At 54.1% G+C, this 24239-nt stretch overlaps 2 protein-coding genes across 52 annotated transcripts in view; both read right to left on the minus strand.

Annotated features, from left to right (window-relative positions):
- Positions 1–2085: 2085 nt before the first annotated feature.
- Positions 2086–24239, minus strand: part of COQ8A (coenzyme Q8A) — a 685974-nt gene continuing 663820 nt past the window's right edge. For both annotated transcript variants that reach the window (XM_050757548.1, XM_050757557.1), the window contains 13 exons: positions 23131–23541; positions 22804–22870; positions 11717–11791; positions 7472–7594; positions 6859–6944; positions 6587–6727; positions 5987–6068; positions 5768–5861; positions 5394–5535; positions 4973–5080; positions 4689–4754; positions 4292–4378; positions 2086–3174 (listed from right to left, as the gene is read on the minus strand). In XM_050757548.1, coding sequence (XP_050613505.1) covers positions 2890–3174; positions 4292–4378; positions 4689–4754; positions 4973–5080; positions 5394–5535; positions 5768–5861; positions 5987–6068; positions 6587–6727; positions 6859–6944; positions 7472–7594; positions 11717–11791; positions 22804–22870; positions 23131–23541 — 1767 coding nt within the window. In that variant the 3' untranslated portion in view covers positions 2086–2889. The remainder of the gene's footprint in view (positions 3175–4291; positions 4379–4688; positions 4755–4972; positions 5081–5393; positions 5536–5767; positions 5862–5986; positions 6069–6586; positions 6728–6858; positions 6945–7471; positions 7595–11716; positions 11792–22803; positions 22871–23130; positions 23542–24239) is intronic.
- Positions 7603–11701, minus strand: LOC126936055 (uncharacterized). Of its 50 annotated transcripts, XM_050758851.1 has the most exons (6): positions 11256–11701; positions 11012–11217; positions 10927–10965; positions 10843–10884; positions 10727–10796; positions 7603–10691 (listed from the first exon to the last, which is right to left on the minus strand). In XM_050758851.1, exons 1-6 carry the CDS (start codon positions 11574–11576, stop codon positions 10467–10469), a joined length of 903 nt encoding a protein of 300 aa, XP_050614808.1. In that variant the 5' UTR covers positions 11577–11701; the 3' UTR covers positions 7603–10466. The 50 variants fall into 50 exon arrangements, with proteins under 50 accessions (XP_050614808.1, XP_050614771.1, XP_050614762.1 ...); XM_050758814.1 differs by having other exon boundaries at positions 7603–10722; positions 10758–10782; positions 10856–10965; XM_050758805.1 differs by having other exon boundaries at positions 10727–10769; positions 10843–10965.

A 24239-nucleotide genomic window follows, 5' to 3' on the forward strand; every position in this document is an offset into this window, starting at 1 on the left:
GAAATATGAAAACAAAATGACTTGCTTTTTTATTTGATAGTGTAGTATCATTCATTTTATAAATTTTTTAGGGTTTTTCCTGTTGTAATATTGTACGGTTTTGCATGACCTGGCGTGATCATTTTTTGGTTAGAATATAATGCTGTAAACTATATATACAGCATTATATTCCTGTATATAGGAATATAGGAAAATGCACTGGGCCAGATGTGGCCCTTGGACCATCATAGTTTGCCAGCCCTTGGTTTGGTCCCATTAGTGTAGACTGTAAGACCAGACTGTCTTGTTCCAAATTCTGGTTCTACCACTTAACCTCTGGGCCTCTTTTTTTTCCTCTGTAAAAACTCACTTGGAGTGTCAGGAGTTAATGTAGAAAAGCACTCAGAATCTAACTTCTAGCCTATGGCTCAGTGTTTTGTCCTTATGAGTAACCACTAAAGCCTACATTAACAAATATTATTTTTGTTATGCAGTGTCCAGCCCTTCACTTAGATGTTAAGGATACGAAGACACAGACCCTGGGAAAATCAAGCCATGATTTGCCATGTTCTCATGCCCCATGTCTCAGTGTGAATGGGTGAGCACGGGGAGTCATGCATCACAATACAGTAAAAATCAAAATAGGTACAAAAGAGTAAGTATGTGTGGCCAGCTTCAGAGCCAGCTTTGCTTGGGGATTAGAGTAATTTGCAATCCAGTGATCCCCACTGTCTTCACAGGGAGGGCTCTAGTCCTCAGCTGGCTGTCAGACTTAGGACACACAAACCGTATTCCAATTTCCCTTAGAAAATCCCTCCTCTCAGCCCGGTGTGGTGGCTCATACCTGTAATCCCAGCACTTTGGGAGGCCAAGGCAGCCAGATCACGAGGTCAGGAGATTGAGACCATCCTGGCTAACACGGTGAAACTCCATCTCTACTGAAAATACAAAAGATTAGCCGGGTATGGTGGTGGGCGCCTGTAGTCCCAGCTACTCAGGAGGCTGAGGCAGGAGAATGGCGTGAACCAGGGAGGCGGAGCTTGCAGTGAGCCGAGATCACCACTGCACTCCAGCCTGAGGGACACAGCAAGACTCCGCCTCAAAAAAAAAAAAAAGACAATTCCTCCTCTCCCAGCAGTTATGGTCGTGGTTCCTGGGGAAGCAAATGCTGGCTCTCTGTTCTCCTTTCCCTTCCCCCCACCGCATGCTGCTGCTTGACTTGTTTGGCTTGTTTAAGAGGAAGATGCTGTGAGAGCCCTGGCTGGGGCTGGCCTGGGTTCTGCCCCTGCTGTTTACTCTGCAGGGCGTTGGCTTCAGATCTGAGCCCTGCAGAGTTCGCTAAATAACAGCAAATACCCTTACGAGAGCCACAAGAGTTACAGCCAGGGATCTGCCAGGGATCTGCCAGTGGTGCTGGGCACCACTGCTAGCCAGGCAGCCTCACGGACACCACCCGGACCTCTCCATCCTGTCCTGGAGCCCACTGGGTCTGTTACTCAGCAATCCCAAATTTCATAAACTACGTTTTAAGAACCCTGAAAGCCTGTACCTCTCAAAGCCTCTTTTGGGCCTCTGTGGTCTGCAGCTGCACTTTCAATGGCTCACAGGTCTGTAGGAAGGGCCCCAGCTCAGTGTCCAGTGTGTCCTGTTACCTAGGAATCAAGCTGGCCCCAGGAAAAGCCACTTTGCAGGCAGTGGTCCTCAACTGCAGCTGATGTCTAGAGAGGAGACGTCTCACTGTGATGCAGACCGGAGTCAGCCCTGCGGGCAGGTGTCACTGTCCTCCCAGTTGCCACCATCACCGGATACAGCTGCTTCAGCAGTGTGGTACAGCCTGCTGGGGGCTGGGGCAGTGACACTGCAGCCTCTCCTCCTGTTCTCCACCACCCCCACCACCCTTCTTACAGGGAACGGGGCTGAGCCTTCCAGGTTCGGGGCCAAGAGCCGCACGCTGAACCAGGCCCAAACCTTGCAAATGGGCTGTGACACTGAGCCTGCTCTGACCATCAGGTCATGAAACCACCACCACCACGAGCTAGAAGATACGGGTCATCATTCTCCAGAATACAGAACACACACGCCAAATACAGAAGTACACGCGCCAAAGCACTTCCCACGAGCATTTTTATTAAATTGCAACAAGTTGATTCGATCATTACAAGACTTGTACAAAAATTCACAGAACCTGTGAGGAGCCTTTGGCTGGAACTGGTGACACCTGTGCCTCTCCAGACCGAGGAAGGAAGTCCCACCCCACTTTCCAGCAGCAGCCAGCCTGTGTCTGGCATTCCCTGTTCTGCTGCTCCCACCCTCACCATGGGGCAGCAGTTCTTCAGAAACATTCAGCTGTCAAAGATGAGAGCCAGCCCTACAGGCCTGGGCCTCACAGGCTTAAGGAGCACTTGTTGGCACTGTTACATCAGCACCTCTCCCAGCTCCAGCCCATCGGCTGGAGAGGAAAAGGGCAGAAAACACAAATCTCACTCTAGAAACACATACACACACCCCTACTACACAGATAATGAAATCCCACAATTGTATCCTTGTTCATGTTTCTGGGTTTTGCACTGGAACAGAGGTTGGAAGGGAATAAGGACTCTCCCTTCTGCTTAACATTCATGTCAGGAAAAAGAAAACAAAGTTGCCCTTTCATCTTCATCTACTTATTTGAGAGGACACTCAGAGGCAGACTGACCGAGCAGTGGTCTTCATCTTCATTCTTGCACTTCTCACCCTACAACCATTTAGCAACAGAAACCGTGGGAAACACTGGCTATGGGGCTCCAGGCAGCCACCCCCTCTTATTGGGCAAAGGAGTTAAAAAGAGCATCACCACCACCTCCCTACTGGTTTTTGGCCTGTCTGAAGGAGAGAGTTCCCTTGGAGCCGGCCCGGGCGTGGCCCGCAGCCCTACTGCTGGGCCTGCCTCCTGCGGTAGTTGCTGTAGGCCTCCTCGAACATGGCCTTGCAGGGGAACCGGGCCTTCAGCTTGGAACAGATGAGGAAGGAGCCCCCCATCTTCCTGTGCAGAGAGTAGGTCTCCTCGGGTGGGGGGACGAGACGGTGCCTCAGCATGACGGGAATCAGGTTGTGGATCTTCTCGGTGGTGCTCTGGGTGCCAAAATCAAAGGGCTCATCGGAGGCGAAGGCCTCCCCCAGGATGAGGATGGCATCCAAGTGGGCGTCTTCCATGACCTGGGGCAGGAGAGGAAGGGTAAATGGCGGCGAGACAACAGAGCCCTCCACCAGCCTGGGTTCCTCCCACAGTGCCCAGAGCGCTGAGTTCTCACTCAAAACTCTGCTGTAAACTGGATTACATCACGGTAATGGGCATAAACTCAAACCCACAGGAGCCGGGAACACGAGGGTAACATGAACTGGGCTGATGCAATACAAAAGGGAGTGGTGGGGCCTGTGGCAGAATGCAGAGGATGCGTCCCTCCTCGTGGCACTCATTCCAAGTTTTAACAAAACACTGTTCTGGCCAAAAAGAACAGAGTCCGTGGGCCTGAGCTGGCAGGGCCTCCCACCATGCGTGTCTGAGTCTGCCAGAGTCCACCCAAGACACATCCAGCGGCTGTGTCTGCCCACAGGAACTAGCAGCCTAAGGAACCTGCCAGCAGCAGAGCAGGGGAGAAGAGCTGCCACCAGGGACAGCCTGAGGTGGTCAGAGGGATGGGGGGCCAGGAATCAAGTCAGTGCGAGTGGCCATACGGAAGAGGTGGCAGAGAGCTGCTGCCCGCTGAGGGCTTACAGCTGAGATAAGGGAGGCTCAGAGATCCTGACATGCCTCAAAAGGCACTCCTACCAGACGGCAAACCCAAGGCTTGACCTGGATTTCTTTAACTCCTTCCCCACTGTCAAGCAGCAAGCGGAAAATGCCGCCTTGTGGGTGGCTTCGGGCGGCACCAGCACAGACGTTCGCCTTTATTTAAAAGGCTTCCGAGGCTTCTTCCGACTCTCCCCACGGAGGCTCGATGAGGGCAGGACTGGGGCTTCCCTTCCCACTTGCTCTGCACGTTGGCTCAATCAAGCCCTGACCCCAAGCCATAAGTGGGCGAGAGTGAGAGGCAGAAACAAGAGCTTCATGACAAGTCCCCTGAGTCCCCAACTCACTGAACCACTCGGAAAATCTCACGCACAGCATGGCGGCATGGGCCGGGGCAGGCCCCAGCTTTCAGACCATGCCCAAGGAGGCCCAGGCTCTGGGGGCCCCTTGAGGGCAGCTGCCCGCTGTGCTTTCATCCATTCCTACACAGGGAGCTGGGCCCTGGGTCGGCAGGTCCCGGGGATCCCCCGCAACCCTGCTCACCTTAACCTCGTAGCCGGTGAGGAACTTCATCTCTATGGATTTTGCCCGCACAGTCTCCCTGTCCCTGTCGGCAGCAGCCCTGATGATCTGGGGAGAGGCACAGGAGGGGACCCGTGGGCAGCATGGAAAGAAAAGCTCCCGACATCCCAGGGAGCCTAGTGCCACACTCAGGCCCACCCTACCCTCATCCTCTCCCTGCACAAGGCCCCCGGCCAGTGCGGTGACACGCCTGGCAGCTGTCAGCCTAAATGCCCGCTGTCACCAGACCTGAGGGGCAGGCAGCACAGTTGGGGACACAAGGGCAGGAACCCAGTCATTCTCCCCGCCCCAAGTACCCCAGCATCCTGTCCCAGCCTCAGAAAAACATGGACCAAGGCCAGGGCCCCTCTCCTGTTACCTGAATGTAGAGGTCGGTGAAGGATCTGTCATATTCCCGCGTTGCCCCAAAATCCAAAAGAGCCACCTGGGGACAGAGACACCAGGAGAAGTTTGGCCCCGCTGCTCCATGGTGCAGGTGTGGGCCCAGGAAGCGGGTACAACAAAGGGCGGTGAGGATCCCCACTCCCGGAGCCCTGAGCTCTCTGCTGACTTTCCCAGGACAAGGGGCAGGCCAGGGCCTCACGCGCCCCATTCAGAGAAGGTCTCAGGCCTGGCTGCGGGTGCCCCCACCCTGGGGCTCACCTTGTGCTGCTGCGGGTCATAGAAGAAGTTGGACCAGTTGGGATCTGTTTGCATGAAGTGGAACTCAAACAGCTCCCTCAAGCACAGAACCAGGATGTTGTAGCAGATCTGTGGACAGCGTGAAGGGCCTGTATCAGGCGGCACCACACTGCCTGGTGCCCTGGGTGACTGGGGCCAGAGAAGCCCCTGCCTCCTGTTTTACCCACCGTACCCTGTGGGACTGTTTGATTCTCAGTGTCACTTGGGCCAGGGAAGGCAGCAGCTCCCCTGTGTCCCCCTAAATCCCACTGGTGCTACTTCAACGCCACTCACCCCCAGGGAGCACCTCAGGGCTCCAAGTCCCCGGCTAACACCATTAGGTCACCAAACAGCCACACAGCAGGGCCACCCCGGCCCCACCTGTCTGCTGGCGCAGACGCACCTCGTTCCGAATCTCCTGGCTGAGCCCTTCGGCCTGGTCCAGGGGGAAGCCGGACACAAGCTCTGTGGTCAGCACATGCGGGCTGCAGAGCTCATCCACGATCTCAGGCACATAGAAGAATGGGTGGCCCTTCAGCAGGTCCCTGGGTAGGGGCAGGAGGTCACGCCCTAGCCACAGGCCCTCCACATCACCCCCTCACACACACCCCACCAGGCAGAGGGCCCTCCTTCACCCCAGGCAGGATGTGGCCTCGGCCCAGGCTGCAACCCCAGCCCTCTGCCCCTCAGAGCCAGAGAGGCCTTCACCAGCTGCTGAACATGGTCCCTTCTGCCTCCCTGGTGGCAACAGGCAAGGGGCCCGGGCAGGGGCCACACCTGAACTTGCGGGCACAGGCGGCCTCCCGCTGGTAGTCACACTCCAGGGCCAGCTCCCGCCTCAGCACGTCGATCAGGTGCTCGGGGAACAGGCCTGGGCCGGAGAGGAGGGCGTCAGCGAGGAAGGGGGCTCTGCAGGGAGGCCCCCTCTGGCCCCAGAACCTGACGCAGATGCCTGCCACCCCCTCCTGCCCTTGACCCAACCACCTAGCCTCAGACCTTCTGGAAGCATGTTGCTCATGTTCAGCACGGCCATGAGGTTGTTGACATCACTGTTGATGCTCTGGGCCACGCCAGGGTACTGCGGAGTATTGGCAGGGCAGAGGAGTTAGCCCAGGGAGATGGGTGGCCCTGCCTGGGGCACTCCCCTAACCCCCACTGGCTTCCCAGCTGTGTCCTGGCCCCAGCCCACACCCTGGAGGACCAGAGCTAAGACCCAGCCATGCTGCTGTAATCCTTGGACCCCATCACAGCCTTGTCGTCCACCTTCTACTCCTGCCTCGCCTCACCCCCAGGAACATCTCAGGACCACCCTCCCACCAGCTCCGGCCCCAAAAGCAATCAATTGTCCCCTGTCCCTGCACATCCCAAACCAAGCTTGCTGGGAGCCCCTCCGTGCCCCCAAAGCCACTCATTTAGCAAATACTTCCCAAGCTTCTGGTGCCAACCAGGCACTGGGGCCAGAGGACACCACATATGGCCCTACCAGGAGAGAGAGTGCCCTGTGGGACGTGGGGTGCAGAGGCACTCATGAGCCAGGCCCCAGCTCTGCCCCCTGCAGCCCCCACGGGGACAGGCACTGCGCACCAGGCTGCCTACCTGGATCTTCATGGCCACCTCGCGGCCGCCCTTCATGCGGGCCAAGTGCACCTGTCCGATGGACGCAGCGGCGAAGGGCCGCTCCTCGAAGTACTCCAGCTTGTCCCGCCAGCTGGGGCCCAGGTCGTTGTTGAGAGTTTTCTGGAGGGCAGGACCAGGGAGGGGCTCTGAGCACAATCCTGCCTGGGCCACCTGGAGAAGCCCCAAGTCTGTCTCCTCCACCCAGTGGGGGCCGAGGACCCAGAGGGCAGGCAGAGTCCCTGGCTCCTCACCATCATCTGCTTCAGTGGCATGAAGTCCGCGCTCTGCCGCACCCGCTCAAAGATCTTAGCCAGGTGGGGGTTGATGAAGGCGTCATCTGGAAGGCAGGAGAGTGACACAGGGCCAACCTGGGGATGAAAGTGCTCGCCCAGGAGCTGGGCAGGCACACTTCTGGGACGCCCCGGCCACCACACACTCCCCACCAGGAGCACAGGTGAGGCCAGAAAGACCGGAGCCCTTACAACAAATGCCCTCAGCCACTCAGTGTCCCCAGAGCCCCAGCCTCAGCCCAGCGACCTGAGAAGGTGGGCTTTTTACATGCAACATGCAGAGTTTTTCATAATTACAAAAGAAATTTGGAAAATAAAATATAGTAAAATGTTGAAATGACCTGTGTTCTGACCGCCTCTAGAGAACAATTTTTCCTCTCTGCTCTTTTTCCCATGTTTCTTTGGACCCAGAGCCACCCACCTGGAGACCAGGCCTATTATCCTCTAAGATCTCTCCCCAGCCTGCCCACATCTTGCCCACTGAGCTTTGGTGGGGCTACTGCTCCCGGCCCTGGAAGTTGACCCCCACAGCAGCCCACGCAGTCCCAGCGCAGCAGCCCCCGAGCCCACTCACCCTGGATGCTCAGCATCTGGCCCAGCTTGAGCGCCGCACCACGCACCTTGCAGAGCGTGCGCACGATACGCTCTGCATTGGCCTCAGACAGGAAAGGACTGGAATCCAGCACAGCCTTCTTCCCTGTGGGCGGGCAAGAGGGGTCACCATGGCACTCGGGGGGGTCTGGGAGTAGGATGGCAAACCCAGCCTGACACAGATGGCGGCTCAATGTCTTGCCTCCCAGGCATCCATAAAACCAGCAACACAACTAACTACTGTTCCATGTCCACCTCCCCAAGCCTGTGTGAGGTGCATCCCCAGGCCCTACACCAGCGCCTCCCAATACACACACACAGGCATGCACACCTACATATGTGCACACACACACACACACACAGGGCCTCTCCCTTCCACATGGGTACCTGGTGGGCCGTGGCAGGGCCATGGTGCTGCCTGTCGCTAGAAGGGGCATGGGAGGGGAGACCCCAGGTGAGGAGGTGCCAAGCCTTTGCCCTGTGCGCCCCCACCCAGGGCACTGCACAAAGGTCCGCTGCACCTGTGGGGTCGGCGTGCATTTGCACATGGGGCCAAGTGGCTGCAGCCAGAGGCCTGTCCTCAAGGAAAGGGTGCTCAGGCCAAGGGCAGCACAGCCCAGGGGTGCCCATCTCTCCCCTCCACCCACAGAGGTCCCCTGCAGCTCAGTGCAGCCAGCTGGACAGTCATGAGCATGCAGTGACCCCAACGGTGCAGGTGGCCTTTTTCCAGTCCACCAGTGGGAGGGCTGAGGGCCGTGACTCAGGAGCGGCAGAACACCGGCTAAGTCAGCTGCCAGCAGCCGTGTGGCCCAGGGCGGCTGAGCCCCCTCTAGCTTCCATGCCCTCCTGGGCCATCAGCTCAGTGCTGCCTAAACAGGGAGGTGCCCCTGTCCAGAGGCACAGAGAGGCCTGAGCAGAGATCTGGGGCTCCGAGTCCTTCCACCTTCCCTGAGCTCTTTAGCACCCCTCTTCGCCAGGTCTCCAGCCCTTGTGACATTCGCACCTTCTCCTGCCTTCTGTCCTGTGAATCTAGTTAGATCTCAAGCCCCAAGAGGTCGCAGTGCAGCTTCCTCCCCTCTGGCCCCCACAGCACCCAGCACTTGCCTCAGCTCCAATCACTTCAGGCCTGGCATGGCACTCGGGTGGCACACGGAGCCAGGTATCCAGCAGGGGAAGAGAGAGGTGACCGTGCCACTGCCCTCTGCCCCGGAGCCGGGTGCAGCCTGGCCCCTGAGAAACCAGGGTGGGGCAAGCCGCCCTGAGAACGGAGGCCCTGCAGCCCGGAAGAGGAGCCTCAGAGAAGACCCGCATCTGCCCACCTGTGCAGGCAGCCACATGGAAAGGGGCCAGGCTCACTCCAGGCTCCCAGATAGCAGGAAGGGCCCTGGGAAGGTGGGAGACCTAACGTCTCTGGGGAAAGAGGCTGAGCTGCCCTGGGAGGCTGAGCTATGACCCATGGGCAGAGCCAGTCCAAGAGGGCTGGGCCCAGAAGGGTCCCTGGGCCACCCCCTTCCCTTAGGCAGCAGCAGATGCCGGCGCCAAAGGAAAGGCAGTCAATGTCCCCTCCGCCCCCAGCCCTGTGGTACTTGTGGGCTGGGGGCTTGGGCCTGGGTCCCTGGGGAGGGGCGGGCAGAGAGGGAAACCTTTAGGAGAGGCCACTGCCCCAGGCCAGAGGAGGGACAGTCTATCTCCTCATGACACACAGAGCAGGCCTAGGCTGGCGGCAGTGCTCCTGAGAGATGCAGACAGTGCCTGGCCCAGTCGGGGCTTTCCCAGGTAGCCCATCGGCAAAACTGGTCAACGCCACAGGCTGGAGGCATGTCCCCTGCCCAGGCAGGGCTGGCTGTGAGAATGACTTAGCAAACGGGGATGGGTCCAGGGCTACGGCGGCGTGCACCCAGCTCAGGAAAGGTCCTTCCAGGGCAGAGCTCAGCCAGGGTGGCCGGCGCCCTCCAGGCCAGAGGGTGCCAGGGCCTGGTCAGGAAACTGGAGCACAGTTTGGGGCTGCTCAGGGCCACCGTACTCCAGCCTAAGCCTCGGGTCCCACTCTCAGGGCTACCGATGCCTGGGCCCCTTAACCCCCAGCCTGGGGTCACCACTGTCCCTGACAAAGAACACCAAGTGTAACTGTGGAGCCAGCCTGGCCTCTTCCCTGCTTGGATGAGGTAGTCTGGAGAACAGCCAGCTTTGGAGAGGACCGCAAAGGACAGTGGGGGAAGGCTGGCTTCTCCTTCCAGAGAAATCCAGGCTTCATTTCCCTGAGGGTTTCAGTACTAGCGCTAAAAATACCCTTGCTAAGCCCTCCGTCCTCAGCCCCTTCCAAGGACATGCATGCCGCCCGTGCCCCAGGACTCAGGGCCTGTGGGAGGGACTAGTGCTCTCGTCCCAGAAGGCAGCGTTGGTGGGTGAAGGGGGGATGTCCAGGGACTGGCAGGGCCCCCAACAGAGGCTAGCCCAGGCTGGCAGACAGGGCTGTGAGGACCGCAGTGTGGCCAGTCACTGGGTGTCTCTGGGGGTCCCCATAGGCGGGGGTGGAAGGGTGTGATACCAGAATGAGCTGATATTCCCTGAATGGGCCGGGGCCAGGGGACTTGGCCCAGAACTCCCAATGTGTTTAGGAAAATCCACCAAGCAGATGGCTCCCTTGGCGCTGCTCTCCACACCCCAGGCCCCACTAACAGGAAAGCCCCTGCTGGGCTGACCTCGCACCCACCTGGCCCGGCCCCCATGCCTGAAGAGGCCTGAGGAGGCGCCCAGCCTGGTGCTCACGGGCAGAAGGCGGCAGAAGCTCAGTGTGCCCCACTCCTCATCACAGCGCCATGAACCCCCGAAGCCTCAGTGTGGTCCGTCCGCAGAACCTCTCCAGAGAGTCCAGCCACAGCGGGCCACCAACCTCAGTGGGATGAGTGTCCTGACCTGACCACCTGCCTGACCCTGGCTATGACCTTCACTTCAGAGATGAGGTGCCTCTGCAGAGGCTACAGCCTCCCCAGGTTACTGGGCTGGTGAGGAGTAGCCTTCAGGATCTGCCTGCACACCTCCCCTGTCCCCAGCCACACCTGACCCGGCCAGACCAGCAGGCCACAGGGACCCCCAGAGAGTAGGGCAGCAGCAAAAGGTGGGTTTACAAGGAGGTGTGCGGGTGTGTGGAGGGTGTGTAAGAAGGTGTGTGGAGGGTAAGGAGGTGTGTGGGTGAGAGGTGGGTGTGTAAGGAGGTGTGTGGGTGAGAGGTGGGTGTGTAAGGAGGTGTGTGGGTGAGAGGTGGGTGTGTAAGGAGGTGTGTGGGTGAGAGGTGGGTGTGTAAGGAGGTGTGTGGGTGGGAGGTGTGAGGTGGGTGTGTAAGGTGTGTGGGAGTTGGGTGTGTGGAGGGTAAGGAGGTGTGTGGGTGAGAGGTGGGTGTGTAAGGAGGTGTGTGGGTGAGAGGTGGGTGTGTGGAGAGTAAGGAGGTGTGTGGGTGAGAGGTGGGTGTGTAAGGAGGTGTGTGGGTGGGAGGTGTGAGGTGGGTGTGTAAGGTGTGTGGGAGTTGGGTGTGTGGAGAGTAAGGAGGTGTGTGGGTGAGAGGTGGGTGTGTAGTGTGTAAGGAGGTGTGTGGGTGTGTGGAGGGTGCATAAGGTGTGCAGGTGTGAGGTGGGTGTGTGGAGGGTGTGCGATTGGTGTGTGGAGGGTGTGAGGTGGATGTGTGGAGAGTAAGGAGGTGTGCGGGTGTGTAGAGGATAAGGAGGTGTGCAGGTGTGCAGTGGGGGTGCAGAGGGTAAGGATGTGTGCAGGTGTGCAGTGTGTGGAGCGTGTGTAAGGAGGTGTACAGGTATGAGGTGGGTGAGTGGATGATGTAAGGAGGTGGGCTGGTGTGTGGAGGGTAAGGAAGTGTGCGGGTGTTCAGTGGGCATGGAGGGTGTGTAAACAGGTGTGTAGGTGTTTGGTGGGTGTGCAGGGGGTGTGTAAGGAGGTGTCCGGGTGTGCGGAAGGTGTGTGGGTGTGCATGCAGCCAAAAGGAACGGGCTAAGTGGCCACTTTGGGCCAGGAGGAGGAAGGGCCTCCAGCCTCACCCCCTCTAAAGCAGGACAATCCGTCTGTATGAACAGCCTCATCACCCAAGGGACTTACGTGGAACCCCATGCAAATGCAGCCCAGCTGGCTGACACTCCCAGAGCACAGGCGGGGCTGGGGGCTGACAGGTTCAACCCTCCCAGGGCCCACCCTGCCCCTCCCACGGAAGGGTCCGGCTCACCTGAGGGGTCCTCAGAGCGCAGGCTCTTCTTGGCGACCTCTGCCAGTGCCCCAAAGCCAAGACCCACTGCCAGACCTGCAAGGAGGTGGGGGCGGGCACTCAGTGCTCATGCAGGGCTGGGGCCACCACCCACCCACAAGGCCTGGGGCAGCACCACACAGACACCGCTTGCACCAGGGGCCCTCGCTGCCACACCAGCATTTTGAAAAGTGGGGAACAAGGTGGGAGATGCCACCTGTTGTTTTAAGAGAACATTTGGCTCGAAGTAGGTGTTTCCAGTGAAAAAGATTCAGGAATCCCCCACTCCACACCATCACCTTTGATAATCCACAGGCTCACAGGCACACGGACACTCCAAAGTGATGTCAGCTGGGAAGCACTTGGGAAGGACCCAGTACAAATGGGAAGACGGACCAGGGATGGTCCGCAGACTAAGGTCACCCCAACCACACAGGGCACCCTGAGAACACAACCACCCCCTTCAGGTCTGAAGAGCCTCCAATCACCTAGACTTCCCTAATTCACTGGAACAGGAAAGGTGCTGCCACAGGCATACAAAGCACTTGGTGGAGAGAGTGAGAACACTTTCGGCTCTCCCTAATCCAAGCCAGGGGGACAAGGGGCTCAGGCGGAGCCCCTGCTGGGGAATGGAAGGCCCTCTCGCCCACCCTGCCCTTTCTGCGGGGCTGGCAAACACTGACATCTGAGGACCGTGGGATGCAAGGTCTTCCCTTTATCCTCTTTCACAATCTTCCGAATCAAAGCCCACTAACACCTCATTTATCCAAAAATCAGTCAATGAATGATCCCAGCTGCTCAAGAAAGCCACCCCCGACCCCTGCCCAGGAGCCCAGAAGGTGCCACTAATGCCACACCTCACCCAGGGCCAGTATTCTCTTCCTTTATACCCAGCTCTAGCTGGCTTTCCAAGGTAGGCAAGGGTTAGCAGAGAGAGGGTGAAGAGCACCTGGCTGGGCACGGTGACCACGGCCGGCAGGGCTGAGACCAGAATGGCCGCGCAATGAGCCAGCCTTGGAGAGCCCCGCAGCCCCGCACACGGGCAACATCGCAACATCGCAGCCCCGCAGCCCCGCAGTCCCGCATGACTTTTATGAAAAATACAGAACTTGTTGAAAATTTAATGAAAAGTAAATTTTAAAAATAAAAAGAAGATAACTCAATTTTTTTAAAAATGTTTTTGCAATACATTTTTACCCACACCTAGGCAACAGTGCACCCTCCATGTCCCCAGCTGTCTGGGAAGCCCCTGCCTCACAGGCTGTCGTGAGGGCGTGAGTAGAGCACTCGCCAGGCCAGGCACACGCAAAGGCCACACAAGTGGCTGCTGTTGTTCCGGTGACTCTACTCAAAAAGGCTGGACCGGCACAGAACAAAAGAAATAGAAGGCAAGCCACACATATAATTGTAACTTTTCTAGCAGCCACATTGAAAAAGGCAAGAAGAAACATGCAAAATGAATTCTAATAGTATAATTTACTTAATATACCCAAAATGTTATCATTTCAACAAGTAATCAAAATAAATATCAGAGATATTTTACACTTGTGTGTATGCATGAAGTCTGTAAACGCCACATATGTTTTATACTCAGCACATCCCACTGTGGACCAGCCGCATTTCTAAGGCCCCGTGTGGCTGGCGGCTCCGTACCAGGCAGCATGGGGCAGGATAAGCCAAGCCTACAGGCCCTCAGCAGTGATGACACACACATGGTACAGATGTCTGCTGTGCTGGGACAGGGATGCCTGGCAGGTACATCAGCTGTTTCTCTCGCTGTGGGAAGCCCTGGGCTTAGGTGGGAGCCAGAGTCCCAGCTTAAACATTAACTCCCTGATGCCTGCCCACCTCTGCCCCACCAGCACTCCAGCACACAATCTGACTTAGCAAAATAAACGAAGACCAGCAACACCAGCCTGCGCACTGCAGTGACCGTCACCAATGTCTCTCTGTGTCTGGATTCTTCTCTGCCTGAAGCAAGTCCAGAGACAAGCCCACAAGAGAGGCAGGTGGCTCCACAGGTTACCAGAGATGCCACAGCTGTAGGGTGGGCCACGTTAAGCTCCTCCTTCTGCAGGCAAAGGTGTGTCCCCCTCATCACCCTCCATCAGGACCCCCCTCAAACTGTTCTCTGGCCACTTCTGGGCTCACAGCTCTCCACTGGCATGGACCTGTTATTAAACAAATGACCAAAAGAACATTCCACAGAGGAGGCCTCAGGCCCCACACGTCCCTCAGGACCGACCAGCCAGGTGCCAGGCCGAGGCACTACCCACTGATGGACAGAAAGGCTCCACTGGCAGGCTCCCCAGGGGGCAGAAACCAGTCTAGCTGGCCGGCAACCCTGACCTTGGCCTCACGAGCTCCTGCACCAGTGAACCCAGAATAAACTGAGGCCCTCCCGCCCCAGGCTCAGCGCATTGCTCGGGACCCCAGACCAGCCTCTGCCCTCCACCAGAACCAGCCAGCATCGGAGGCATCCAGAAGATAAGCACCTCAGCTGAGACTCCCCGGGTCCTTGTGGGACCCCACTCGGCACCCCCACAGCCCTCAGGACACCTAACACCTCTCCCTGCTCAGATCCACATTCTAAGAGCACCCCCGCTCCGGCTTGGCCCACATGGCCAGCAAGGAAGTCCTGGAGGACAACCGGCCCCAGCACAAGCTCCAGGCTCTAAAGCCACTGTCAGCAGCCTCGCTTCCCTCCTGGCCTGTTCCAGGAAAGCTTCTGACATGTTTCTCACAGAAGTTATGCAGTGAAAGAATGACAGGGGAGGGAGGGGCAGGCTCTCCCCCAGGCAGGAACACAGGCTGCTCCTATGACTTCTGGACCCCAGTCCCTCACAAGGCCCCATCCTGCCAAAAGTCCTTCTGGGAGGTCATCAGAGCCAAACAGGGCCCTCCCGTGAGCAGTCACTCGGCTTCTGACCAGATGGACACCAGGAGGTTAAAAAATGCCAAACATCAAACACCTTCCAACAAACAGGGCCCTTCCCAGCAGGCTGGGTGAAAAGTGCTTAAGGGCAGCGGTGAGTAAGTAAAGTTCCTTGGAGCTTTGGCTTTACCTGCCAGAAACTAGGCCTGTTGACAGAGAAGGGCTCGCGGGAATTTCTCTACCAGCAAGGGGTAAAGATACAGCTAAGGATAAACAGCAGCGAATTACAAACCAGGCGCTGCCCTAAGCCCAGCTTTTACTAAGGCATCCAACAACCCTCGTCTGACAGACAAGAAATCCCCACAGAAAATGCAGCGGCCCAGGAGGCTTCCCTTCACTTCAAGGTGTTCCTGAATCCCCAGTGATTCAGTCTTTCTCTATCACCACCTGGTATCCCCCAGCTGCCCCCAGCCTCAAGGGAGGACAGGGAGCCTGGGGGGAGCTGCAGCCCACAGCATGGGAGGAAGGCGCACCGGAAGGGGACAGGAGTTCCTAGCGGCTGCTCTCACGGGTTCTCAGGATCTGGCTCTCTGTTCCCAGAACTGGACTGGTAGGGGAGGGGAAGCCCTACCACCCCTCTGGGGCCTAATTACAGAGCCTGGCCAGGCTCAGACTTCCACACACACCACAGAGGCCTGGGCTCTAGTCCCAGGGATGTCACAAATAACCATACAGCCCTGGGCCATATGCTGCTTCTTGGCTCAGCTTCCTCATCTGTAACAGGAGAGAAGAAGAACTGTCCTCATCTCCAACACAGAGCTCCTGAGATACACAGAAAAGCCCCTTTTCAAGAAGGCTCCTGAGAAGGAAGAAACACATTCCCACGCCCCTGCCAAGGGTGCAAAACTCTTGGATCTAGAGCACATCTATCTTGCTGCAAAGTGGACCCAGAAGAGCACTGGCACTGCAGGAAGCATGGCGTGTGCCCTCAGCAAATCATGCTGGCGTCACTGCCTGCCACTCCTCGCTGGCCTTGTATGCAGCCCTGTCAACAAAGGGGCATCATGCCAGCAGGTTAGAGCAAACAGTGCTGCTGCAGGGGGTCCTGAGGTCCCAGCCAAAGGGTCCAACAGCATCGCTGCTGTGGGATGGCTCTGAAGGCCATGGCAAGCTACAGCCAGGTCTTGAATGGTGTCCAGAAACCAAATGATACCGTGAGTCTTTCACAAAACTAAGTCATTCCATTTATTATCCTCTATCTTGAAGCATGTCCTTTATACTTTTGCACTGTTAAAACGTCCTTTTGAAAAGATAAAGTGATGGTATAAAATGGTGCTGCTTTGTTTTAAATGTCCTCACATGCAAAATTTTAAAAATAACCACCCCAAGCCCGTTCACCCAATGTTTGTTTTAAATTTTACCACTGAGATGAGGGACACAAAAGTTTGGGGGGATGGGGCACAATGGTACCAGAGAGAGCTTTGCTGCTGGTGTATTAACAGTATCCAAAGGGTACTGGCATCTTTGGGAAATTAAGCAACAAGAGCCAACAGCCTAAGCAATGCCCGTTTTCTAGCATAAGAGAGTTACCTTACCTCTTAGGAAACCCAATGGAGTCTCATAAACTATATTTAAAAGCAAAGTCTTTTTCTGGGAGTAAGGGACACCCTAACCTTTTACCTTTTAAAAATAATAGGATACCCAAGGGTCCATTCCCTCTACTCTTCATTCCTGGCCCACTGACATGCTTTTTCTCATATGAGCATCTCCTTGTTTTCACAGGTCAAATTTCAAAATCCTTTCTACACAGAATCAAATAGTATTATTGCTTCCTATTTCTTTACTTTTTGTTTCCTGTCTTCCTCTCTCCCCTTCTCCTCTCTCCCCTTCTGCCTTAATGATGTGGATTGAAAGTCCCTGTGTGAAGGCCCCAGGAACCACCACAGTGCTATGCACAAAGCAGTGCTCAACTCCTTCTGGCAAGTCTTCTCTAGTGTCTCCTCTATCCATTAAAGTCTCATTTCTATAAGTGTCCAGTTCCCAATGTATAGGTACAGACGAGATAAGTCATCTCCTCTGAACCTGCAAGACTGAAGGATAAATGGAAACAGGGATAGAAAATACAGAAAAAAGCAAAGGAGACAGAGGAAAAAGATCTAACATATGTGTAACTGGAGTCCTAGAAAGAGAGGAGAGACAGAATAGTACAGAAACAATATTTGAAGAAATGATGAAAATTTTCCAAAACTGATGGAAGCCACAGTTCAAGATGTTCTGTAAACCCCAAGCAGAATAAATACAAAGCAAACCACACTCAAGCATGTCACAGTCAAACTGCTAGAGAACAAAAACAAAAAGGAAATCGTAAAAGTAGCCAGAGAAAAGAAATAAGCCATAACTTTCAAAGGAGCAGCAATAAAACTGATAGCCACATTTTCAAAAAAACAAAATAAGAAAACAATAGAGGAATATTATTAAAGTGATCAAAGGAAACATCGAATATACTACCCAGCAAAAATATTTTCAACATCAAATATACTACCCAACAAAAATACCTTCAAAAAACAAAGTACGATGATATTTTCTTTTTCTTTTTTTTGAGATGGAGCTGTCGCCCGGGCTGCAGTGCAGGGGCGCCATCTTGGCTCACTGCAACCCCCATCTCGCCAGTTCAAGCAATTCTCCTGCCTCAGCCTTCTGAGTAGCTGGGACTATAAGCACCCGCCACCGCGCCCGGCTAATTTTTTGTATTTTTAGTAGAGACGGGGTTTCACCGTGTTAGCCAGGATGGTCTTGATCTCCTGACCTCGTGATCCGCCCATCTCGGCCTCCGAAAGTGCTGGGATTACAGGCGTAAGCCACCACGCACAGCCGTTTAATATATCTTAATAATATCTAAAAAGTGTTCTAAGGTATTAGCATTATTGGAGAAGTAGTAAAAATAATCAATCACTTATTTTTATATTGTAATAAGTCAAGATTCATGCTGTGATCTCAAGAGTGATCACCAAAAGAACAGTAAAGGAATATAAAACATAAGAGCTAACAGAAAACATGCACAGTCATGCATCATATAACATTTCAGTCAACGGACTGCATATATGACAGTGATAGATTATATCATATTTTTACTATACCTTTTCTGTGTTTAGATACACACATACCATTGTATTACAGTTGCCTACTGTATTCATTACAGTAACATGTTGCACAGGTTTGTAGCCTAGGACAAACAGGCTATGCCATACAGCCTAGGCATGTAGCAGGCTATATACCATCTAGGTTTGTGTAAGTACACTCTATGATGTCCACACAATGATGAAACTGCCTAACGACACATTTCTCAGTCTGAATCCTTGTTATTAAGACACACATGAGGGCCAGGTGCGGTGGCTCCTGCCTTTAATCCCAGAACTTTGGAAGGTTGAGGCAGGTGGATCACTTGAGGCCAGGAGTTTGAGACCAGCCTGGCCAACATGGAAAAACCCTGTCTCTGCTAAAACTACAAAAATTAGCTGGGCGTGGTGGCACACACCTGTAATTCCAGCCATTCGAGAGGCTGAGGCAGGAGAATTGCCTGAGGCTGCACTGAGCCGAGATCACACCACTACATTCCAGCCTGGGTGACAGAGTGAGATTCTGTCTCCAAAAAAAAAAAAAAAAAAAAAGAGAGATGCATGACTATAATTTTTTTTTTTTTTTTGAGATGGAGTCTCGCTCTGTCCTCCAGGCTGGAGTGCAGTGGCGCGATCTCGGCTCACTGCAAGCTCCGCCTCCCGGGTTCCTGCCATTCTCCTGCCTCAGCCTCCCAAGTAGCCGGGACTACAGGCGCCCGCCACTGCACCCGGCTAATTTTTTTTTTTTTTTGTATTTTTAGTAGAGACAGGGTTTCACCGTGGTCTTGATCTCCTGACCTTGTGATCCGCCCGCCTCGGCCTCCCAAAGTGCTGGGATTACAGGCGTGAGCCACCGCACCCGGCCGCATGACTATAATTTTAAGTCTTTGATTAATGTAAAAGAAGGCAAGACAGGAGAGAAAAGGGGGGACATAACAGATAGGTCAAATAGTAAACAAACAAAAACTAAGGTAATAGATATAAACTCTAACACATCCGCAATTGCATTTAAATGTGAAATAGACTAAATATTCTCACTGTAAGAGTATCAGTCTACACTTAAAACACACAAAAAAAACCAACTATATATGCTGCTCATAGATGATATGCATTAAACATAAGGACATTTTAAACGTTGAAAGTAGAGGGGAAAAAAAGATAACATGCAAGCATTACCCAAAACAAAGCTGGAATGTAGCTATAGCAATATCAGACAATGAAGACTTTCACTGAGATGAAAAGAGGCATAACATAAGAACAAAGGGTCAGTCCCTAGGAGGATATAAGAATTCTAAATCTGGCCAGGCACGGTGGCTCACGCCTTTAATCCCAGGACTTTGGGAGGCCGAGGCGGGTGGGTCATGAGGTCAGGAGATCAAGACCATCATGCGCCTGTAGTCTTAGCTACTCCGGAGGCTGAGGCAGGAGAATCACTTGAACCCAGGAGGCAGAGGTTGCAGTGAGCCAAGATTGTGCCACTGCACTCCAGCCTGGGCGACACAGCGAGACTCTGTCTCAAAAAAAAAAGAATTCTAAATCTGTAGGCAGCAAATAACATAGCTTCAAACCATACAAAGCACAAGTCAACAGACTAAAAGTAGGTAAATCTGCAATCATAGCGGACTTTTTAATGCCTCTCTCGATAGCTTATTGAATAAGCAAACCAAAATCACTTAAAAATCTGATCAATATGAATAATAAACCAGACTAGATAGACAGATCACTGCACTCAACATTAATTATTTTCAGGTAAATATGGAACATTTACCAAAATATTCCCATTTGGAATCAATGGCAAGACCCTTATTTATAACAAAAGAGAAAACCAAGGTAGGGCCCAAGGTCACACTGGAAGCAGAGTTGTAATTAAAGGCCAGCTATTATGATGACCTAAAGTTCAGTTCTGACCCCATATCCAATATATGACCCTTTCTTTCACACCACTCTTTAATAAAATCTAATATCCACAGATTAACCTGCCCATAGCATCACAGTCATAATGTCCCATAGCCAAATTGGACTTAGGACTCATGCCCCCATTTCAGCATCAAAATGAGCCCCTGGAATTGGAAAGCCCTTGACTTCCACTTCTATATAGCTGAACACCTACTGCTAACCTCGCTGAAAACCCGTCTGGGCCCCTGCAGCAGCCCCACCTCCCTGAGACCTACAGCAATCCCCTTCCTTCATAACCCCGGGTAGAAACTTCCTAGTCTGCCAGTCTGCACCTGAAAAACACCTTTCCTCCATGAAGGGAAGAAAGGTTAGAGGTATTTTCTAGGAGAACAAAGTCGAACAGTGCGACTGGAAACCGGACAGTGACCCACCAGTAAGCTATATATTTCACATTGCAGTGAAGAATATACTTAAACAGTATGTATATGTCTCTGAAACTAAAATATCTTGCCATGTGTATAGTTCATTCTAAGGATGCACAATATTAATTCTAATCTTTTCTATTTAATTCCATTCTGTTGAAATTGTTCTGTTTTTTGAGACAGAGTCACTCTGTCACCCCCGCTGGAGTGCAGTGGCGCAATCTCAGCTCACTGCAACCTCCCCTCCTGGGTTCAAGCAATTCTTGTGCCTCAGTCTCCCAAGTAGTTGGTATTACAGGCACACACCACCACACCTAGCTAATTTTTGTATTTTTTCTCGTAGGGATGGGGTTTCACCATGTTGGCCAGGCTGGTCTCAAACTCCTGACCTCAGGTGATTCTCCCACCTCAGCCTCCCAAAGTGCTGAGATTACAGTTAACTTGTTTTTATATGCTGATCCTGACACATTAAGGTAATTTCACAGTTTTCTAAAGGTTCATAACCTACAGTTTGAAAGGTTCAACTGGGTGAGCTAGAAGGCCCAGAAATCCCCACCAGGGCCAGAACGGCACGTTCTTTCCTGACCTGGCTTCTCTTTCCTCCCATCTTGCCATCTCCAAGCCTGAAACATCACCTGCCAATTGCTAGGGCAACAACATGCATGTCTCTGAATCATAGCTGTGGGCAATCCTCCAGCACACAGACACCCACAGATGGCTCCATGCATCAGGCAGGTGTCAGCAAAGGCTCCAGAGGCTTCTGATGCTACAAAGCACCCAAGACCAGGGCTTCAATTCCACTAACCCAGGCTCCCTCTGGCTGCCCATAATACACCACCCTCTGAGGAGAGCCCTCTACCTTTTTTTCCTACACATCTTCCCATATATAACCATTTCCACATCAGTCTCTTTCTTCCTTAACCCGTCACCCAAAAGGGTCTGACTTCTGCCTACTTCGCCAGGACTTTATGGTGCTCCACCAGATTCTAATTCACCATCAAGACTTTCATTCTGACCACTTTTCCCAAACAGCCTGCCTTAGCTCTACCACTTCTCCCCACCCCACAAACACTCCCAGGCGAGGACTGCACCGATCCTGAAACACGTCAAACTCAGCCTTCCAGGGACAGGCTCACCAGGAGTCTAGAGTGAAGGGAAGAGGGAGGGGACAGAGAAAAGCTACCGATGTGAAAATAGGGTAGCTCCTGCCCTCAAAATCATGCAGAAAGAAGACAGACTCCATTCAATATTTTAATAAGAAATAATACATGTTACCCAGTGACAAGCCAATATGCAAAGCAGGTAACATGCCAAGTCTTCCAGGGGATAAGGACCATTAGAGGCCATCAGGGCAGTGACTCTAAAACTCATTCTGACAGCAGAACTCAGGAAGGTGTGATATTCTATGACGGACTGCTTGAAATGCTACCCCAGGAAAAGGAAATAAGCAACACTCTTGGCTATCCCATAGATGACACTTCATACTAAATTCCTGAACAGCTAAGTAACAGTGGGTGCCAAATATTAAGGTAATAATTAGGAAAGAAAACCTTACAGTTGAGAAAATTCTATCCAGTTAACCAAGTCTGCTCAGCACCTTGGAGAGGGGGGCCATCCATCATTCAATGTCAGAACCCACACATTACCCAGCTCCCAGAATACCAGACTCTCAGGGAGCACAGTAGTACATGAGCCTCTGCCCAGAACCAGTCTTGAACAAGAAGGATGGGGTTTCCAGAAGAGAACAGGCAGGAGCGGAGAACAGCATATATGATGGACGGTGTATGGGAGGAGAAACATAAACCAGAAAAGTGACAGGCAGACCCATGAGGGTGCGTCTCCATGACCCACCCAGCACCAGCACCATCATGGACCACTCAGACCTCTGCTGCCTACAGCCCTGCAACTAACCACTCACCCAAGCTCAGGGTCCAAATCAAGCCACCAAAACTGTGGCTTGCATTAATTATATCACCCTGGAGAACCTACTGAGGACAGCTGAGTGTTAAAGAAATGCAATCCCAGTAACTAACTTACAGTGTACCACAGCAAAGGAGATGGCGCTTTAACAGGAACATCTGGGCCAGCGAATTAGCAGCAGACATGACAAACATGATGTCATCAGAGCAGACACAACTGCTATAAATCTTCACTATAAAATCACCCTTCAACTTGTATAAAAAGAGCGCATGTGTACTGGGCACGATGACTATTCAACCCCCCAAAGTACAGAAAAATTACTTGAAACAGCAGCAGCTGGAGGCCATGGCATCTTGTCACTCCACTCATGAGCCGCAGGCCTGGGGGAACCCAGGGCTGCCTAAATGTCTGGTCCCAAGGGAAAGAAAGCCCTGCTGAGCTGCTGAACAGCCCCAGGGAAGAGCTTTTCCTCACTACCCAGCCTCCTTCCTGAGAGGCCTCCAAAGCAGCGGTAGTGAGCCTGAGGCAGGGGTGAAACAGAGATGCTGCAGACACCGCCTCCAAGCAAGGCCTGCCGAGCAGTCCAAGCTCAGCTCCTGGCACGGCATCGACCCTGTACCAACCCACAGGGAAGAGCCAGGCAGAGCTGGAATCCAGTAACTGAATCATCCTCCCATGAAAAACTCCAGCTCCCCCAACAGCTCATGCAGGGGCAGCTGCCGCCACCTCCTCCCCCAACACCTTCCCGGGGATACTGCTGGGTCCCCACCTCCAAGCAGGCCCCATTGTGGTGCCCAGGCAGGGCAGGTGAGGTGGCCCAGGGGTACACAGCCACCTTACCTCCGAAGTTGGCCAGCCGGCCAATCCTCGTCACGGGCACCTTCCGCTCCCGGGCATGCTCACTAAGCTGGAGGGAGACCAGAAAGAGACCTGTGGAATCAGCCAAGGGGACAGGACCAACCTTCAGAGGCTCCTGTTGCCCCCACATCTCCTCTCCACCCCACAGGCAGCATCTCCGCCTGACAGCACACTCCACCAAGAGGAGGCCTCCACGTTCCTAAAAACCCCAGACCACAGCACCCAGGAAAAGTCCCTAGAGCAGGACCCAAGGCCGACACTGCTGTGTGTGGGAGCTACCTCAGCCCTCCAGGGGCCTCCCAGACGCACCGTCTGTTTGTGCTGCTTGTTCTCGGGGCGAGCCTTAGCCTGCCGGGCCTTCTCAATGTCCTCAGCTGTGAGGCCCCCCACAGGGGATTGGTCCTGGTGGAAGAACCTTCGCTGAAAGCCCATGGCAGAGAATGAGTCTCTGGCATTTGCAAAGAGCATCCCGTTGGCCCTGCCCAGAGGGGAGGCAGCCTGGCCGGGGAGCCCAGCTTCTCTAAAGGGTCCACTGGCCACGTAGGCAGGAGCTGGGCCCTCGCTGTGGGCATGACCCAGGGGCGGAGGCGCTGACTGGTTGGGAGCGGAGGCTGCAGAGAAGTCCGTGGAGGCTCCGGCTGCCTGCGGGACTGAGAAGTGGAACTCCCCTTCTGGGCCATCGAAGTTCTCACCAAAATATTCTTCATGTTTATCCTGACCCTGCAGGGAGCAAAGACCAGCATGAGGAGAGCAAGAGCGAACCAGGAGCTCCTCCCTGCCTGTCCCCTGCTGCCTAGGACAGCACACTACCAGCATCCCGCCCCCTCCCACCTCCAGAGATGGCACGGTGCTGCACCCAAGACCCAGCACCCTTCCCAGCCTGGGAGCCGAGACCCGGGCTCCAGCCCTGCTTCTGTTGGGGCTCTGCTGTGTGGTCCTAGGTGGGACACTGAGCACCTACTGTGTGCCCAGCCGGGGCCAGGCCAGGTGCACACTACGCCCGCAGCGGGTTCCTCGCCTATAAAACAGAGCCAAGGAGGCCTCCAGGGCTTTGGAGATGGTAAACCAGGGCACAAACGACAGGGAAAGCTCTGAGAGGGGAACACATAGCCTAAGGCCGGCAATGGGTGAGGGAAGCATACCAATGGGCCCACCTAAGCCCACAGCTCACTGCAGACATGGATGCCACTGGCCAGCCGGAGTGTGCATGTAAGAGATTCTCACTGGAGAGGTGGTCACAACCAGGACAAGGCCTGGCCGTCCCTAGGATTTCAGGGTTCAGGGAAATGGAGGGGCAGGGGAGAGGATACGCCGTGTATTCTTTGTGACGGTCACCAGGGCCTGAGCTTCGGGCCCAGGTCCTTTCTGCTTCTGAACCAAGAGTGACCTTGAGTGAGCTCCTGACCCTTCTCTGCTAC

Source organism: Macaca thibetana, chromosome 1 (assembly GCF_024542745.1).
Source record: "Macaca thibetana thibetana isolate TM-01 chromosome 1, ASM2454274v1, whole genome shotgun sequence".
Classification (NCBI taxonomy): Eukaryota; Metazoa; Chordata; class Mammalia; order Primates; family Cercopithecidae; genus Macaca; species Macaca thibetana.

What these genes read in the sequence shown, in the direction of transcription:
- LOC126936055 (XM_050758440.1), bottom strand. Translation starts at nt 11,576, where the DNA reads ATGAGGCTGTTCATACAGACGGATTGTCCTGCTTTAGAGGGGGTGAGG. An exon ending in ACGCTCCACACACTGCACAC is followed by an intron (nt 11,218 to 11,255) that starts CTGCACACATCC and finishes CCCACTGCACAC; the next exon opens with CTGCACACCTCCTTATCCTC. An exon ending in CTTACTCTCCACACACCCAA is followed by an intron (nt 10,966 to 11,011) that starts CTCCCACACACC and finishes CCACCCACACAC; the next exon opens with CTCCTTACACACCCACCTCT.